This window comes from Capricornis sumatraensis, chromosome 1 (genome assembly GCF_032405125.1).
Source record: "Capricornis sumatraensis isolate serow.1 chromosome 1, serow.2, whole genome shotgun sequence".
NCBI lineage: Eukaryota > Metazoa > Chordata > Mammalia > Artiodactyla > Bovidae > Capricornis > Capricornis sumatraensis.
This window is the reverse complement of record NC_091069.1, coordinates 184,969,852-184,989,312: the sequence shown is the minus strand read 5'-3', so window position 1 is coordinate 184,989,312 and position 19,461 is coordinate 184,969,852. Positions and strand designations below refer to the sequence as shown.

The window sequence follows — 19,461 nt, the reverse complement described above, 5'->3', positions numbered from 1 at the left end:
ATTTTTTTTCACCTTTACTAGGAGGTGCAGGCATTTCAAAGAACACACATGTTAGTGATTAATATTGATACTTATAAGAATGTCTTTTCCCTAGAAAAGGTTAAAGACTGTGTTTACGCTTGTTTTGCAGTGCTTTTGTTTCACTATTTAGCAGTAAGCCTCCATTCTGAAAGACATGTTTGCTTATTAAATAATACAATCAATAGATTAAAATCCAAATGACTATAGAATAATAGAGCTATAAGTGCTCAGAGACAACAATGTCGAAGCCCAGAGAGGTTTCAAGTGGAGACGAAACACACCTGGTCTCAGACAGGGCTCTGCTATCTTTCAGAGCTGGTACTTCACACAAAGTTGCTCAGTTACCTTCTCTGAGCCTCAGTTTCCTCATCCATAAAAAGGGATCATATATCACACAAACCTGTTGTATAAACATTTGTGATTACATATATGTGGAAGCAGGCACTTTGAGAAAGGTCATATAGACACAAGGAATTATTATGTCACAATGAGTATACTGCTGATACTATTCACATGTCTACTTTTGAAGACATAAAAAGCAAAAATGCATCACACACCTTGCCAGCCCTCTCTCACCCCTACTTAAAAATTTTCAATTGTGGTCTATTGCCCAGACACAATTTTAGAAACTGCTTAGTAAAAAAAAATGAATCAGACAAGTATTAATTTTTCCTAGGATGTGTTGAGTTCTAAGCAAGACAGAAATTGAAAGGGGTCGCTTCATCCCAATGAGAAAAGTACTATAAACTTCTACTTTGAGACTTGAACCTTGAAGAAAGTCCTGAGCTGTATTTTTCTGAGTATGAGAGACAACTGGGAAGAACTTGAGGTTTTACCAGTATGTTTCCACAGATTTTGAGCATTACCCACTGGAGACAGCACATGTGGAGAGCTCTATAGCCAAAAAAGACCCAGAAACACTGAAAGAGATGATCTCTTGAGGTCTTTAGTCATAAGAAGAAAGTTAGATAGTCTTAAGTCATGTCTAACTCTTGCAACTCCATGGACTGTAGACTCCACTGTCCATGGGACTCTCCAGGCAAGGATACTGGAGTGGGTTGTCATTTCCTTCTCCAGGGGATCTTCCCAACCCATGAATCGAACCCAGGTCTCCCACATTGCCTGGAGATTCTTTACCAACTGAACTATGTGGGAAAACACTTTATTCAAATGAAATACTAAGATTCCAGGATGCCATTATATGAGATTAGAATCTAAAAGAAAAGAAACTTTCCAAATGTGTTACTTCAGAAACAGTATCAAAAACAAATAGGAAGGAGTATTTGTAGAATAAAAGAAATAATAGACACATTTTTTTCCCCTCAAAATTGGTGAAACACTGTCACAGTAAGTATTTTGAAATTAGACCTCTGCTTGAAATGTATGTTCTTAAAGGTAGAATCTGAACTGCTGGCTTAGATTTACAGAGGACAAACTTGGTTCTCTTTCTTTGTTTATATGAAAAGGAAAGCAAGGAGATATTAGGGCCAAACAATGATAAATTGTGTCCATTCTCTGAGGGTTGGGCTGGAAACAGGAATTATGAGATTTTCTTTACTAGCTGTTGATTTAAATTAAAACAGCCACCACCATTAACATTTCATGCTTTTCTAGCATTTTTCTCTATGGAAAGTAATGTTTGGTTTAAAAAAATGCATAGAGTTTTAGAGCCAGGTGATACCAAATTTGGTGTGTAGGTTCTCTCTTAATTGCAGACCGGCAAAAAAAAAAAAAAAAAGAATATAGATAATTTTCCTATCTCATCTTCATTGTTGTCACCTGTACGGGGATAGTCATTTCCCTCTGAGGCAGGTTGGGGGATCCAGAGTCCCTTTGTTACCATGGCTTGAAAGCAGTAGTTAAGCTCTATTTAGCATGAAAATCAAGTTGCCTGCATGAATCCTCAGTCACATCAGTTGTGTCCAACTCTCTGTAAACCCATGGACTGTAGCCCGCAAGGCTCCTCTGTCCATGGGATTTTGCCAGCAAAAATACTGGAGTGGGTTGCCATTTCCTGCACCAGGGGATCTTCCTGATCCAGGAATTGAACTCATGTCTCGTGTGTCTCCTGCATTGCCGGCAGATTCTTTACCACTGAGCCACCAGGGAAGCCCAAAAATCGAGTTATCTTAATTCTCACAAAGACTGTGAGGTAACATTCCCAAGCCCATTTTACAGAAGAAGGTCTGAAGTTCAGAAAGGTTCACAGGCTCACTTTGTTAAAGCACTATCTCCAACCATAATGCCACTGCTGCGCCATATATTCCTTCACTGTCATTGGCCACAGTAACTTTATGTTCTTATAGGAATATTTCTGTAAAGTTTCCGTAAAAGTTGATAGCATATATGAGCAATTTGAAATTTAATAGTACTAGCAAATCACTCCAATGTTCATATCTGCATATATCCCCACCAATATAGTGTGCTTTTTGTAAAGAATCATTTGTGTGTGTTTCTCACCCTCACTGGACTCAAGTCCGCTCAAAGGCAAAGACTGTGTCTAACACATCCTTATGTTTGTGGAGGGTGCACAAATAGACCCTGTAAAAATGTGTGGATAAACTAATAAGCTAAAGAAATGTGAATGAGTCAAGAGCTTCTTTAACCTCACACTAACTGTATAGGACAAACATTGTTTGCAGTTTAGAGAAGGCCCTGAGATTAATATTTAATGTTCTTAGGATAAATGAGTAAATCTAAGATGGGCTCTTGTTCTGGCTTTACCTTAATTAGCCCTGCCCTGAACTTTTGGGGCGTCAGTTTCTTTACCTCACAATGAGTAGTGAGGTAATGATTCTGTAGGTTCCAGATGAAAGATAATTATAGAGTAAAAGGTCAAATAGGTACTGATCAACAATTTCACATATATTTAGTTTAGAAGGCATTTCATGCCTTAGACATAACACAAATAATTAATAGCCCTCTTGGTTGTTGAAATAAATTCTGGTAATATAATAATGAAACTTTTGTACAGGGATATGTACTTCGAGGGATTTTCACATCCAAGAACTCATTTGATATAGTAAAGACAGTGTGTGAATGAATATGCAGCTTCAAATTTTGTTGAATTGATTCTTGTAAACTATTCATGAAAGGAGAAACTTGGTCAACAATGTTAAGACTGGATAAACATCAAGGAATTGCATTCCCTATCTCAGTTATTCCCCTTAGCCACGGGGAACATCATCACTGTTATTTCTAAACTTATAACAATCTTTCTGTTTTTAATACTTTGATTGAAGATACTGGGGTATGCTATCGGGAATGGTCAAAGTTAGATTATAGGCAAAGGAAAATATAAGAAATTCCCTCTTATTTACCTAGCGCAAGCTATTTTGCATCTGGTAGGTTCTTGGCTGATCACCTCAAGTATTCTTTCACTTGACCCTTGATTCCCTCACGTTGCTTTCATCCAGGTGCATCCATCTGTTGAACACCAATCCAGCGTTTAATGCTGGTGATTTACTTTCTCGTTTGATATGTTTGTTTGCAGTGCAGGAGTGGTCTAGTGGGGTGGGGGCGTGGGGGGCACTTAACCTCCTTAACTGGAACACAAGTTCCTTCACATTCTGGACGCCATGTATCCAATAATATTCACCTTCTATCTTATCTCAAGCTTTACATATGGTCTCAAAATATACAACTGCCAGGAGCTCCTAAGCCACCTGGTTTTTTCCTCACCTAAATGTAAGATACTGCAACCCGTATGTTTCCTCTCCTTCAGCTGAATAAGTCCTAATCTGTGTTGACACCTCTCCTCTGGAATTCTTCCTCTCATGCCAGAGTCCCCTTTGTGCCCCAGTTGTGCACTTTCTACAATCCCTTTATCGTTAATTATTAGGGTGCCTATATCTCTTGCTTGACTGTAAGCTGCATAAGGGAAGAGACTGAATATATTCATCTTTTTTTTTTTTTCGCAAATATACAACTGGCACATAGTGACTGCTTGCAATTGTTGAATGAAATGCAGCTCTATTCTTTATAAACCTGAATTTCTAAAGCCTGATAGATGGCTTATCTAGATAAGGCAAGTGAATAAAGTGGTACTTTCAAGGTCAGACCTTGAATAGCTGATAAAACCAATCAATCCTAAACCCAGGCCTTCTAATAGCCCTGTCCAATGCAAACACTACCTGGTTGCCTTGGTTGATGTCTAGATTGCCCTTAAAGAACTCTGTGTTTTCTGCCTTTCAGGGTGGACCCACAGGGTCCATGGGACCTCCAGCTGCACCCTCGTCATTCCGCCCTGAAGATGAGCTCGAGCACCTGACCAAGAAGATGCTGTATGACATGGAAAATCCACCCGCTGATGAATACTTTGGTGAGTGGGGTTTAGGACTGACTTCTGAAGTAAAGGTTCTGTTCTGTTTTCCTTAATCAGTAATTAGGAATAGTATCAGCTCCACTGGTAGAGGCTTTGAGTCTTGATGCATTGGAGTTTGTACACATGTGCACACACCTGAGTATTCTGGATACTGCTTTGTGAAACTGCTGTAAAGGTGATATCTGTTTAGCTTGGACTAAAATTTCAGGAGTTATGCAGAGTTTCTTGAATTCAAATTTTATTTTAAAAGTTAATATTTGACAATTTATTAGCTTCTCATTAGGCAGAGATAGGGTTTCTGTGTGGGTTCAGGAAAATGGAAGACATTCATTTACAAGATGGGGAATTGGGTGGTATCTAAACTCTTTGCTCTTAATTTTTTTCCCCTATTTAGGAAGAGTTTATCTCTTTGTTTTTGTTTTGTTTTGTTTTTACTTCTCCTCAAAACCTGTGAATAATTATCAATGGTTAATCCATCCAGTCCATTAGTATAATGTCAATTTATAAATTATATGCCAATTGCTGCTGCTGCTGCTAAGTCCCTTCAGTCGTGTCTGACTCTGTGCGACCCCATAGATGGCAGCCCACCAGGCTCCCCCATCCCTGGGATTCTCCAGGCAAGAACACTGGAGTGGGTTGCCATTTCCTTCTCCAATGCATGAAAGTGAAAAGTGAAAGTGAAGTCACTCAGTTGTGTCCGACTCTTCGCGACCCCATGGACTGCAGTCTACCAGGCTCCTCCATCCATGGGGTTTTCCAGGCAAGAGTACTGGAGTGGGGTGCCATTGCCTTCTCCGAATGCCAATTATGAGGTATTAAAAATACATAACCTGTCCTCAAGGAGGTTGGAATTATTCAGAAAAGGCAAAAAAGCACAAAAATAATTGATAGTCTAGGTATACTAGGTAGAGTTATAAGAGGGACTTAGGTCAAATGTTATAAAATGTAAACGCTCTCTGCATCAAGAACATTAGGAATGCTTTTGAGAAGAATTAATGGCTCTTGAACCTGGACTTGTTAAAGCAGTGCCTTTCAAATTTTCTGTTTCCTCCCTAATCTGTTGGAGATCCATATCTCCACAGAGTATAATTAAAATTAGTTACTAAGAAAATGAAGTAAAAAGAATACAAACTGGAAGACAGAGTTTTAGCATTGTTATATTTAATAGGAATAAATTACTCTGTTAAGCTGCTATAATATTTTATAAATACTGTCTGCTTCTGAACTTGTCTCTTCACAGAGTGTCTTAGTCAACTAAGCATCCATCCACCATTCTGAGTAACCCTGCTCTAAGAGCTTCTAGAGAGAGGATATTACATTTGGGGAGCAGTAGGAACAAAGGCAGAGAGGTGGGAAAATTGCCCAGGACTTTTACTTATTCAAATTTTTTCTATGTCTTCCCACTTCTTATTTGAGAATATTTAATAACAGGTAAACTGAGGGCACTGGTCCAAACCCACATCATAAATGGACTGGATTAGAATATGAAAAATGTGGCATTTATTTGTATTCAGGAGACAGTGTATCTTAGCTGAAAGAGCATAATAGTGGGGATAAAGAGTCATTCTGATTCCTTTTCTGCCTTCCACCAGCTAAACATATTGGCCTGTTCCTCCACTGCCTCAGCCCCTTTTCCCAAATCAAGAGTGTGAAGCAAATGTTATTTAGTGTTTCTTTCATAGTAAGTTCACTATAGAAACATCACTAATGCAGAGAAGTGTACAAAGCTAAAAGGTAAATGTAAGTTGACAGAGACTAGCACAAGTGCGTCTGTGTGCTGTGTGCTCAGGCGCTTTAGTCATGTCCAACTCTGTGGACTGGAGCCTGCCAGGTGCCTCTGTCCATGGGATTTGCCAGGCAATAATACTGAAGTGGATTGCCATGCCCTCCTCCAAGAAATCTTCCCAACCCAGCAATTGAACTCACATCTCCTGTGTCTCCTGTATTGCAGGTGGTCTCTTTACCCACTGAGCCACCTGGGAAGCCTAGCACAAATGGATAGAGAATAGTAGAAAAAAAAAAGTCTCTAGTTATATTGAAATACACTAGAAGTATGTAATGCTCTTGTCATTGATATGGGAGAAGATCTTATATTGCAACCTAAGATAATGTTTGAAAAAAGTTTATTAAAAGTGAAAAATAAGGCCCTTTATTATCTGTATTAAGGTATATCAAAAACAAAAATGCTAACATGCCAAATATGTATGCTTCAATTATCATAACAACAGAATAGATAGAAATAAACAACATTGACCATAGGTTGTGACTGTATTAATGAATATATAATAAGTACTCTGGGAAACATATAATTAAATACTATCTTTGCCTTCAAGAACTGTCCCAGCTCTACTACTTTCTAGCTTAGACAATGCAAACAAATTGTTTACCCTCTACATCATTTTGTTTTGCTGTATTTATAACATGGAAATAATGGCTGTTTTCTACTGTTACTGTGAGTATTGAATGAAATATTTATAGAAAACACTTAGTCAAGTTCTTGGCATGTAGAAATATACTCAATAATCAAAGTTATCCCATGCTTTACTTAAGAAAACAAGATATGCCCATTAAAAATCCATTAATAATGCTTGATTTTAAATTGAGTTCCAAGCAAAACTAGAACATATGTCACCAATTGATAAATAATTATTGCCAAATGAATGTTATAAACCATGAGAGGGAATATGGAATAATGATTAAGTTTTATTGAGTGCTTACGATATGGCAGGACTATTCTATAACATGTACTTTATAAGAATTTGTTCATTTCATCCTTACAGAAAAAGCTATAATCCTGTGAAGTAAATGGTATTATTATTTCCAGATTAGAAAACCAAGGCTCAGAAATGTTAAGTAATCTGCCCAATATCAACAGCTAATAAGTTGCAGGAGTGGATTAAAATCCACTAATGGATTAAAATCCAGGTCTATACATTTTTTTTTCTTCTAAAAGCTTTCCCACAGCTTTATTGAAGTACACAAAGAACTTCACATAATTAATGTATATAATTTGGTGGATTTGGATGTATGGATACATGTGTTTTGCCATCACAGCAATTCAGATAATAAACATATCCATCTCTTCCAAAGTTTAGTCTGGATATTTAAGAAAGGTTTTATGGAGGAGATTAGTTTTGGACAAATGGAAAATAAGAGAAGGTATTCTCTTCTATGTTCGTGTTAAGTCATTTCTGTCTTATCCGACTCTTGGTGACCCTATGAACTGTAGCCTGCTAGGCTCCTCTGTCCATGGGATTCTCCAGGCAAGAATACCGCTGTGGGTTACCATTTCCTCCTCCAGGGATTCTTCTTGACCCAGGGATCAAATTTGTGTCTCCTGTTTCTCCTGCACTTGCAGGCAGGCTCTTTACCACTAGCACCACCAAGTAGATAGAATGAACTACATAGATATAGAAACTATATAGAAAATATAAATCGAGACCCGGATGATTTAAGGAAAATTACTTTATATGGAAAACATCCACCAATGAACAACCTATTATGTGCAGGCCACTCTGCTGGGTAGGTGTTAAATGCACATGAAACAAGAGAGACATGAGTCTTATATTTAAAGAAGCTTATTGTCTAATAGAGGATGTATACAATGTGGCATTTAATTATAAGGCAAGGCAGAAAGTGACAAGTAAGTTATTCAAAATTCAGCCAAATTCCTCTGAGGGTATAGAAGAAAGAGACAGCAAATTATGAGGCAGGAATGGAAAGTGTTTATAGAGTAGATTAACTTTCTGTTGTTTTTTAAATTATGGTAATAGAGACTTGGAAGTGCAGTGATAGTAGAGAAGTGATGTCATTTCTGATGAGTAGAATTTTAACATAAAAGGGAATAAAATCACTGGAGTGAAGCATCCATGTGGGAAGGAACAAGATATTGGGAAATAAGGTTAGAGAGGTAGGCTGGAACCAATAGCCTAATACCGAGTATTTTATCTTATGTAATGAGTCCCACACGTTGAGATAAAAGGTTATGAGAACTATTTCATGAAATGTGGTTAGGACTATGGTTTCCAAAGCCAGAATGCCTTTTCTACCTCTCATGGTAGGTAAAAGCAGGAAGCAAAGGATGAGTTAACAGGACTGTGGTTTACTCTTCTATTCTTTAAACATTAAATATTTCCCGAGCACATTGACACCTGCCTCCGTGCTGGGTGCCAGGGACAACGGGATGCAGGATCTCTGCCCTCAGGGAACCCACAAGTTCCGGGGAAGGATGGGAGAGAGGCAAGCATGTTAGGGATATCAGTGTGGCAAGGAATGCAGCACTGTGTTGGGTCTGCCAGAGACACTATGTGAGCATAAAAGACAGAGTTAAGTCTGTCTGAAGATGAGGGGAAGAAGGCTATGTATCATGTGTTTGCAAGAGAAGGGCCTGACCCAAGAGAGATGAATAAGAGTCATCTCTTGTTCTCTATCAGAATTTTACCTTAGTTCCATTCTGGGCTGGAAATAGCATTGTTATCACCACCTTAAAAGAATTTCTCACTCTTGCATTAACATTGCCAGCCTTAGCTCAGCTGCTCACTTTTTCTATCACTTTGCCTATTTAATGCTGAAATTTTCATTGGCACTATAGCTGATTTGCTGAAGGTCATGAAGAGCTTTCATGTCAAAGATCTCCTATTAGATTGTGAGCTATACCAGTGAGTGAGAGGGAACAAAATGTAAATAAATGGCATCAATGGAAAAGGTTCCCCTGTGGTCATGTTGGTTTTTCTCTGTGCAACTCCTAGTTTCTTTTTCCTTAAGTGGAAAAATTTATGAATATATTTGGTTTTTTGTTTTGTTTTGTTTTTCATTGTGGAGTTTCCCATCAGTTTCATCACATTTTCTTTATTTAATGAACTATAATTATGGTATGTTCAGAGTAGGGAAGGGAAATCCAAAGGTCACCTCATGGATGACTTGAGTACAAAGGAGAAAAGACACCTTCACAAATAGAGTTTGGAAACTTTCTTAACGCAAGTGATGAAACTTAGCATCACCAATACTGGGACAAACTGACATGTGCCAGCTGATATGATGTAGTAGAAAGTATACAACATTGTCTATGTAATAGTCTTGTGGAAATATGTAACCTGAATCTAACCACTAGGAGATAGACAAATTTAGATGATATGCCATTCTTAAAGACAATTGTCTTGAATTCTTTAAAAATGTCAGTGTTAGACTATTTAAGATTAAAGAAGATGAAAAATACATGTCATTCAAATGCAGGGCATACATCTTGATTGGATCTGGATCAAAAATCAGGGCATTTGGGGAGAGGTTAAGAAATTTAAATATGAACTATATATTAGATAATAAAATATCAGTGTCAATTTTGTGGGTATGGTAATGGCATTGGTGTATAAGACAGTATCCTTGTTGTCCGGAGCAAATGCTGAAGTATTTGGAGTGAACTGTCATTATGTCAGCAAATTAGTTTGAAACAGGTAGATTGATGTAAAAATACTGTGAGGAGGGCAGACTCATTTCAGATTATAACAACTAGAGGTAATATAACTACACAGTACACCCTTTCTCCCCCCGAAAGTATTGAAGCCTGCCATAGATGAATTATCTTTTTATATACATGCTGTGTGGCATGTAGGATCTTGGTTCCTCAACCAGGGATCAAATCTGTGCTCCCTGGTGTGGAAGCAATAGAGCCCTAACTATGGGACCACTAGGGAATTGCCATAAATGAATTATCTTAACACTCCCTTCTTGGGCAGGAGGAGTAAAGAATCATTCCTGTGTCTTCTAAATTTGACTGTTTGAAAATTCCTCTTTCTTATGTATCTGTTTCTTTATTTTTTACTGGACACATACCCTTTCTATTGTTGGTGAGATGATAAGCATTGTGGTGGTGATGACCAAAGCTGATGTTTACCTAAAGCTCTCCAAGTTTAAAAAGGCTATTCACAGTCATGGTCTGACTGATAGACCTGATCACGACCTGATGTAAAGAGCCAACTCATTGGAAAAGACCCTGATGCTGGGAAAGATTGAGGGTAGGAGGAGAAGGGGGCGACAGAGGATGAGATGGTGGGATTGCATCACCGACTCAATGGACATGAGTTTGAGCAAACTCTGGGAGATAGTGAAGGACAGGGAAGCTTGGCATGCTGCAGTCCATGGGGTTGCAAAGAGTTGGACATGACTGAGCAACTGAACAACTACAATAAAAATGATGTTTTTCTTTTTCTGATGAAGAAACCAAGATTGAGAGAGACTCAATGAGTTCAAGTTACACAGCATAACTTTTTGGATTTGGATTTACTCGTCTCATCTTAAGTTCATTCTGATTCGTTACCATTGCAAAAAGATGTAAGCTGTCCCTGTAGTTAACTAGTCCTGTCTCTTGCCTCTCTTTCCAGGGCTTCTGTAGCTCTGACTTCATTGTCACTGCCAATGTATTTTGACTGTCTTTAACTCCTGAATTAACTGGTGTGACTAAGCATAGACTTTTTGCCATGGCTCAGATACATACTCTGGAGAGATAGCCAACCTAATGCCGCTCTATCAACCACATGAGTTGACGGTTGACCTCAAAGGAAGCAAATCACTGATAGCTACAACTCATCTCATTTTCTCAAGCCATTTCTTGATAAAATATTACAAGCTAGAACCTTCAACTGATCTCAGCTGAATTTTTTTATAATGATTTCATCCGAAAAAGTGCTAGTTTTAATGTTACATTGCCCCTCCTTTTCCATCTTCATCAAAAACTGTAACTGTTACGTTACAGTATTAGCTAAATGCTACCAAAGATGAACCATAAGAGAGCAGTATGATCAGTCCCAATCTTTGAAGGGAAGATAGTCTTTCATGTTCTGAACATTTTGCATCTACTGGACTTGAAATTAAAAGACGCCTACTCCTTGGAAGAAAAGTTATGACCAACCTAGATAGCATATTCAAAAGCAGAGACATTACTTTGCCAACAAAGGCCCATCTAGTCAAGGCTATGGTTTTTCCAGTGGTCATGTATGGATGCGAGAGTTGAACTGTGAAGAAAGCTGAGCGCTGAAGAATTGATGCTTTTGAATAGTGGTGTTGGAGAAGACTCTTGAGGTCCCTTGGACTGCAAGGAGATCCAACCAGTCCATCCTAAAGGAGATCAGCCCTGGGTGTTCTTTGCAAAGAATGATGCTAAAGCTGAAACTCCAGTACTTTGGCCACCTCACGCGAAGAGTTGACTCACTGGAAAAGACTCTGATGCTGAGAGGGATTGGGGGCAGGAGGAAAAGGGGATGACAGAGGATGAGATGGCTGGATGGCATCACCGACTCGATGGACGTGAGTTTGAGTGAACTCTGGGAGATGGACAGGGAGGCCTGGCGTGCAGCGATTCATGGGTCACAAAGAGTCGGACACGACTGAGCGACTGAACTGAACTGAACTGGACTTGAATTTTGGCTATATCAGATTCCCAAGTGTCTTTCTATTAACAGGGGTGTACTTGAATAGGCCTTGAACACTATTTTGTAGGGGAGAGAGAAGAAATATAGAAGAAAGTTGAAGTAGAAGTTATCTTTTAATTCAGTTAGCCACACAACAGATCTGTAGCTCAAATCATTTGCAAGGCTACAGGCCTTGTTTCAAGTGCTTGCATCTTGGAGCAACCTGTTTCCCTGGGCAACTAGAAGACCGTGTTTATGCTAGAAGAGACTCTCAGTGCCAGGGGTAGATACACAGAAAGAACAAGTGGGTAATGAACTATAAATTATTATAATTTAAGGTGAAGTTCAGAACTTAAAACAGAGGGAGGATTTTTTAAACAGATATTGAAACCAATGAGGGAGAAAGTTATTGCTAGAAAATTGTGATACTTAAGAGGGCTAGTGGCCAGCATTGGAGCTTATACATGTGTGCTAAGTCGCTTCAATCCTGTCCAACTCTTTGAAACCCTATGGACCAGAGCCTGCCAGCCTCCTCTGTCCATGGGATTTCCCAGGCAAGAATACTGGAGTGGGTTGCCATTTCCCCCTCCAGGGGATCTTCCTGACCCAGCGATTGAACCTGCAACTCTTATGTTGCCTGTATTGGAAGGTGGGTTCTTTACCAACAGCTCCACCTGGGAAGCCCTAATCAGAGCTTATATTTTTCAGGTATTTTTGAGGGGAAAATAGGGGACGACAGAGGATGAGATGGTTGGATGGCATCACCGACTCAATGGAGATGGGTTTGGGTGGACTCCAGGAGTTGGTGACAGACAGGGAGGCCTGGCATGCTGTGGTTCATGAGGTCGCAAAGAATCAGACACTACTGAGCGACTGAACTGACTGTAAAGGACAGTTGAGTTTGTCTCTAGATATCCTTCAGCCATGTCTGTGAATGTATCCAGGTGTTCTCCATGTTGGTTGGTATACCCAGAGCCTCTAAGTTTTGTGCTTTCATTCATTTTCAAAGAGAAAAGGTATTGTAAGTGAGAGGTTCCATATCTCAGCCTGTGACTATAGCATGACTCCCTCAAAAATAATGATATTCTGGCTGCACAGACCCTAAGGCAGAAGGCAATAATCTTGGAATACAGAATATCTGGAAGTGAATAATGTAATGTATCTGAGGATGGACTGAAAATATCTACCCGCTTATTTTGAAGCATGAAGCTGTAATTATCTTGGCAGTGTTTACATGGTGTTGTCTTATTCTTTCTTAAAAAAAAAAGACTGAAGTGTGTGAGTCTTAGAATTGTTTAGTGAGCTATTTGAAGAATTCCTATGCCTTTAGACAGCACTAGGTAAATTCTCTTCACAAAACTTGGCATTTACCTAAGTTTTGTTTTTGCTTATCTCTTGAGTATTCTTAGTGAGACATATTGAGAGTTTTTACATGAAGCCAGAAGTTGGTTCTAGGGGAAGTAGCCTTTATTGCTTCAAAGGAATGTTGGACAAGAGTAAAATACGTGAGGCAGTGGGGACCTGGCATGAATCAAGCCATAAGATAAGAAAGATTCATGTCGATGTATGGCAAAACCAATACAGTATTGTAAAGTAAAATAAAGTAAAAATGAATTTAAAAAAAAGAAAAAGAAAGATTCAGATGGGCATTGCTATGATTACTTTATTGATAAAGCCACATCACTATATTTGGTACTGTGTATCTCCTTAATTGAGAGCAAGATGGAGGTCCCATGGATGTGCATGAGTAGAAGCAAAATGCCCCAAACAATGGAGAGATGGTCTATTTCTTTCCTATACTAATAAGAACAAAGGATAAATGAGCATGTCTACAGGACTTAGACTAAGAGGCTTAGGAAACTGGAAACCACTATTTGAGCTACAGTTGAAGGAGTGGAGAAAAGAAAACCTAGAGCCTTGAAACCTATTGGAGAACTGCCATGTCAGAAAGAAATTAGACTTAATATGTATTATTCCAAAGTTAGCAACAAAAGCAAGTGAGGGGAAGCTGGAAAAATTACATTCCATATAATAAATTTACATGTTTAAGTGACAGAGGAAATATTTGGATGAGCCTAGGACAAAGCCCAATAATCCCTTTTTGGGGAAGAGGTGATAGGTATTCATTCATTCATTGGACTATGAGATTAGATTTCAGAAATATTATCCAACTCTGACATTCTGTCACTTAGGCATCTCAGCTTGCCTGGGAATCAGGCTCTTGCATCTAATTTCCAGTGCTACCCGGTTTATCATTATTGCTACATGATTACAACTAACATATAATGCTTTGTAAAGCACTTTTATATTGTATTTTTTATATCATTTAAGCTAGACAAAGAAAGAAAGAGATAGCTGCTCAGTCGTGTCCGACTCTGCAATCCCATGGACTATAGCCCACCAGGCTCCTCTGTCCGTGGAATTCTCTAGTTAAGAGTACTGGAGCGGGTTGCCATTCCCTTCTCCAGGAGATCTTCCCAACCCAGGGATTGAACCCAGGTCTCTTACATTGCAGGCAGATTATTTACCACCTGAGCCACCAGTGAAGCCCTAAGCTTGAAGCAGCCCTACCAAGCAATGTGTTTGTTTCCATTTAGTATATGAAGAAATAGAGGAACTGAGTGGTTAAGGGACTCCCCACTCCACCACCGCTACTACTCATAGCTCCCATAAGCAGCGAGCCTACTGATTCCAGATTCTGTTCTCTCTCCACCCCATTACATCCTCTCAGCACCATGTTACTGGGTTGGTCATCGACTATGAGATAAATCAGTGAACATACTCTCTTTTTAGCTTCTTCATTGGTACAAAGAGAAGCATGATTACTTTGAAAAGTTTTTAGAGGGTCTCATCTGGCAGGTTCTAAATAATTGTGTCACTGTTTTTTTTTTTTTTAAACCATTATTATTTTGTGTCAGGAAAATGGTTTCCAAAGTACTCCTGTCAATTACAAACTAGAAAGTGCTTCCAAGTGGGAGCCTCTTTTAGTACAGATGGAACCTGGGGCCTTAAGGACCTTATTTTCACAGAAAAATGACCTAATTAATTAAAAACCCTAAAGTCACAATGGAAGAATAAGTAGAAAATAAGTGGTTCAGAGAAAAGGTGGTATTGATTTGGGGAAAAATAGACTTCTTGATTTTGTTTCTCTCCATCTCTTCGTTTAAGGTCTCTGTGGGCCGTGGGAATAAAATGTCTTCTGTTAATAAGACGTATTAGATAGACTTCCTTTTGTGGCACTGATTTCTGGTAAAACATTTGCTCAGGGCAATATATGACTACAGCACTAAATAAATAATGATCCTAAGCATTTTATGTGTTCTATCTTAGTACACGTTAATTTTTAATTAATTTGGCTACATGGTGTATTTTTAAGCATTGATTTGGAAACCTAGAATTGTAGTATCATAAAGAATCATTTAATCATAGAAACTATATAGGACAACCTTTCATTTTCCCGAAAACTAAAGCCTAAATGACTTGTTCAAGGTTGTAAAGCTGAGACTGTTTCGAACTCTATGGGCAAAATCCCCTTTCTGAGCAAAAGATAGAAATTAGTCTCTGCTAGTGAGTAAAGGAATGGCAGGGCTGTTCACAAAGGTGAGGAAGTAGATTGGGCCTGCTATTTTTGTGAACCCAGACTGGGTTATACCTTATTCAAACCGGTTAAAAATATATTTCCCAGTGGGGAATGGAGGGAGGTGATATATGTATAATCATTGCTGATTTGAGTAGTTGTATGGCAGAAACCAGCACAACATTGTAAAACAAATTTCCTCCAATTAAAAAAAAAGGAAAAAATAATCCACTGCCCATAAAAATAATGAAATGATAATAACTTGTTAGAACCTATGTATGTATACTTGATTTCCAAATATAAATGAACCAGAGATTGCCAATATCTTTTTCTCATACTCATCAAGTTACTTACTTGTAGCATTTATTGTTTACCTCATTAAGATGTAAGTCTGATTGAAGGTAGTTTTTGGTTAGTATACTGCTGTGTCTCTATGTTTAACCCTGGGTCAATTCCTGATACACAGGAGATGTTTAATGTTTAATTAATTAATTAACCCATGAAAAAAAACTGTGAGCAGACATCCCATATCCCCTGGGTCAGGACATGGTATAAACTACAAAAAAAAAAAAAAAACTTCATTTATTTAACCTATGTTTATTTAGTACCTTATGGAATCATAAATTGTTATAGCTAGAGGGAATCTTAGGGGCTATCTAGGAAAATCCTCTCACTTTTAGAGATTACAAAAAGAAAAGAGTTTTTTTAGTTTCAAACTAATTGGTGACAGAGCCATGGATTATAACTCAAGCTTTCTAATTCCTTTTTAAATCACGTGAAGTCACTAGAGAGTGTTTTAGGGAGAACAACACATGGTTGCTACAATCATTGAACTTCAGTCAAAGTTAGATTGATACCCTTGAACTCGATTTATCTGTTTTGCATGTCTTTTCTGTGAAAATCAAAGATTGAAATTGACCAATGGCTAAGTTATATAGTTAGGATTTTCTGTTCTAAATTTTAAATTATATTTCTTTCACTCTGGACTTCCTTTGTGGTCCCTAGAACCCAAGACAATCTCTTACCTCCTCAATTTTCTTCTGTCCTAATCCAAATGGGTCAGATGAGCAGGGAATCACATTGGAAAAACATCCTTTATCCATGTTCACTTGTGTTTTTCATAGCAAACAGTTGTGAAAGGTTGTTCTCTTACATTTCACCCCTTCAAGACTGGGAAGCATCACCCAGGATCCGTGTTTCATACTTACAGTAGATACCTACCCATTTTGTTGCATTGGGATCACCATTCTCTTTATCAAAGAATGAGAAGAAAAGTAGAAAAGAAATGTTTGCTTTATAGTCAAGAAACCTTTGTCTAATCACATGAAAATAAGCTTGATATCTTGAGAGAGAAAAGCTGGTGGGGCACACAGTGCATATGGCAAAAGAAAGTTTCAATTCACAGATTGTCTGCGGTTGTGTATTGAGACATGGCAGAGCTGATACCCAGGCCTACAAGTGCTTATTCTGCATTTTCTGATCTTAAGCATACCAATACAGATAACTGTGAACTCAACTCCCTTTCCCCTCCAAACCACCCTCCTTTCCCCTCCAAACCACCCTCCTTTCCCCCAACCTGAACTTTCCCCACAACTTTCTCTAAAGCACACAGATAATCATCTCCTTCCAGACTTTGAAGTGACATTAGAATTGTCAGAAGGCATAATTAATTGACTGTCAGCAAAGCCATTGTTTGAACATCTGCAGAGTTCTACTTGGTAGACATCTGTTGTACTTTCAATTAAACAGATTCACTCATCTACAAATATTGATCGAGTGCTTACTTTATACCAATCATAGAAGTGTGTGCGATGGGAGACAAAAGAAATAAGGTGACATAATGACCAAGGAGAGAAAGCATTTGTTCAATCCTTTAGCACAAAGAGCTTTGATAGGAAACAAATTACATGACTGGCAGTGGAAAATACAGACTTTCTCACCCAGATTCAGGGGGTTTTGCCACTATTGCCACCTGACCTGTGCCAGATTAAATGCCAGAGGGGTCCACCTATTGCTGGGGCAGAAAGAGATCTATTGGTGACTCACTATTTGTGGATGGAGTTTTCAGTAAAGACAATTGAATGCTTTAAGAGGAAAGTAAGCAGAAAATACCCAAGGCCAGTAAACTGAGAAGTTCCAGCAGCAAGTCCAAATTAATGACCGTATCCTGACTTTCTTCCTAATTTTGACTCTGATGGCAGTCATGTTACATTAAATTCTCCCAGTTTCATAACAGCACTGCACAGTTCTGGTCTCAGCCCCCATTTGGTTCTCTATCAAAACTTCAGTTTATCTGAGTCCTGGACCTGGCTTCACTCCTACCTGGAGGTAAACATCACTTATTAAAATTCAACAAGAAAGGACACAAACACTGTACAGGAGTGACTTGCCGAAGGAGGTTAAGATGCTGCAGTAGGCAGGAGGCAACTGAAAAGAATTATTAACCGCTACATCTTCAATCCCTCTCCACACACACAGACACATCATTCAGCCCTAGGATCATGGCACAGTTACTAATCTCCCAACTTGAAAGCTTCCCATTCCTTGGTCATTGGAAGCCACCATCATAATTTTCACCAAATATGCAATAATATCAGAGAAGGAAATGGCAAACCACTCTAGTACTCTTGCCTGGAAAATTCCGTGGATGAGGGAGCCTGGTGGGCTGCAGTTCATTGGGTCACAGAGAGTCGGACACAACTGAGCAACTTCACTTTTTTTCTTTCTATAGTTCCTTTTGGAGAAGGAAATAGCAACTCACTCCGTGTTCTTGCCTTGAGAATCCCGTGGATGGAGGGGCCTGGTGGGCTACAGTCTGTGGGGTTGCAAAGGGTTGGACATGACTAAGCAACTAACACACACACACACACACAAACATACACACACATACATTCAATATATCTATATCTATTATTTGTCTATCATTTTTGTTTAAATCAGCTCATTTATTTTTTAACCTATTTTATCTTCATGTCAATAATATCCGCAATTTGATTTTAAGGACTAAGTACTTGTTGCTTTCCCCATAAAAGACATGAAAGTAAACACTGTAATTAAATTTAGAATGTTTATCCATGAACTCTCTAATGTTCAAAATGTTGAGAAATATGGGTATAACTCAACCAGAAGATAAACTGATGGGACATTATGGTGAAATGATGTCCTCAAGGTTATCAATTGAGTTGTGTTTTATTTTTTAAAAAAGTTTTTACACCCAGCATCATCATATTATCATGAAAGGCAGTGTAGTTGTATAAAGAGTCAGGCATCAAGTAATCAGAGGCCAGATTCTGGGCTGATCTCTGTCCCATAATCTTGTGACATCTTAGGCCAGTACCTTTTCCATGGACCTCATCTCTCATAGACTTCATGATCTCTTGGGATCCTTTGGCCTTTTTCTTTACTTACCTCAAATACTTTTCATATATTGTTGTTTATACACTGTTAAAACATAGGCAAGTAGGAAAATAACTGCCCTGTGTAAGATTACAACATTGGTTGCCTCAGAAGAATTGCCAAAGAAACTTGAGAATTATATTTCCTACACTATTTTGCACTCTGTTCAGTACTGTTCCTCATTTCCTACGGTTTATGAGAAGGTTCACATCACATTGTCAGTTAATAAACATAAAATTGTAGAGTATAAGGAATACTGTGTACTGAGTTGAATATTCAGGCGTCACTGTTTAAGAATATTCTGGATTTAATATGTTGTTCACTAATTAAACTTGGAGTACATACATAGTTGATGCTTTTGAACTGTGGTGTTGGAGAAGACTCTTGAGAGTCCCTTGGACTGCAAGGAGATCCAACCAGTCCATTCTAAAGGAGATCAGCCCTGGGTGTTCTTTGGAAGGAATGATGCTAAAGCTGAAGCTCCAGTACTTTGGCCACCTCATGCGAAGAGTTGACTCATTGGAAAAGACTCTGATGCTGGGAGGGATTGGGGGCAGGAGGAGAAGGGGACGACAGAGGATGAGATGCCTGGATGGCATCACCAACTTGATGCACATGAGTTTGGGTGAACTCCAGGAGTTGGTGATGGACAGGGAGGCCTGACGTGCTGCAGTTCATGGGGTTGGAAAGAGTTGGACATGACTGAGCGACTGAACTAAACTGAACTGAACTGAATTATA

At 38.7% G+C, this 19,461-nt stretch overlaps 1 protein-coding gene across 1 annotated transcript in view; it reads left to right on the top strand.

The window, feature by feature from the left end:
• The window catches only part of LPP (LIM domain containing preferred translocation partner in lipoma), a 729,950-nt gene that overhangs the window by 541,186 nt on the left and 169,303 nt on the right, over positions 1 to 19,461 (top strand). The window contains exon 8 of the mRNA XM_068970945.1: positions 4,216 to 4,342. Coding sequence (XP_068827046.1) covers positions 4,216 to 4,342 — 127 coding nt within the window. The remainder of the gene's footprint in view (positions 1 to 4,215; positions 4,343 to 19,461) is intronic.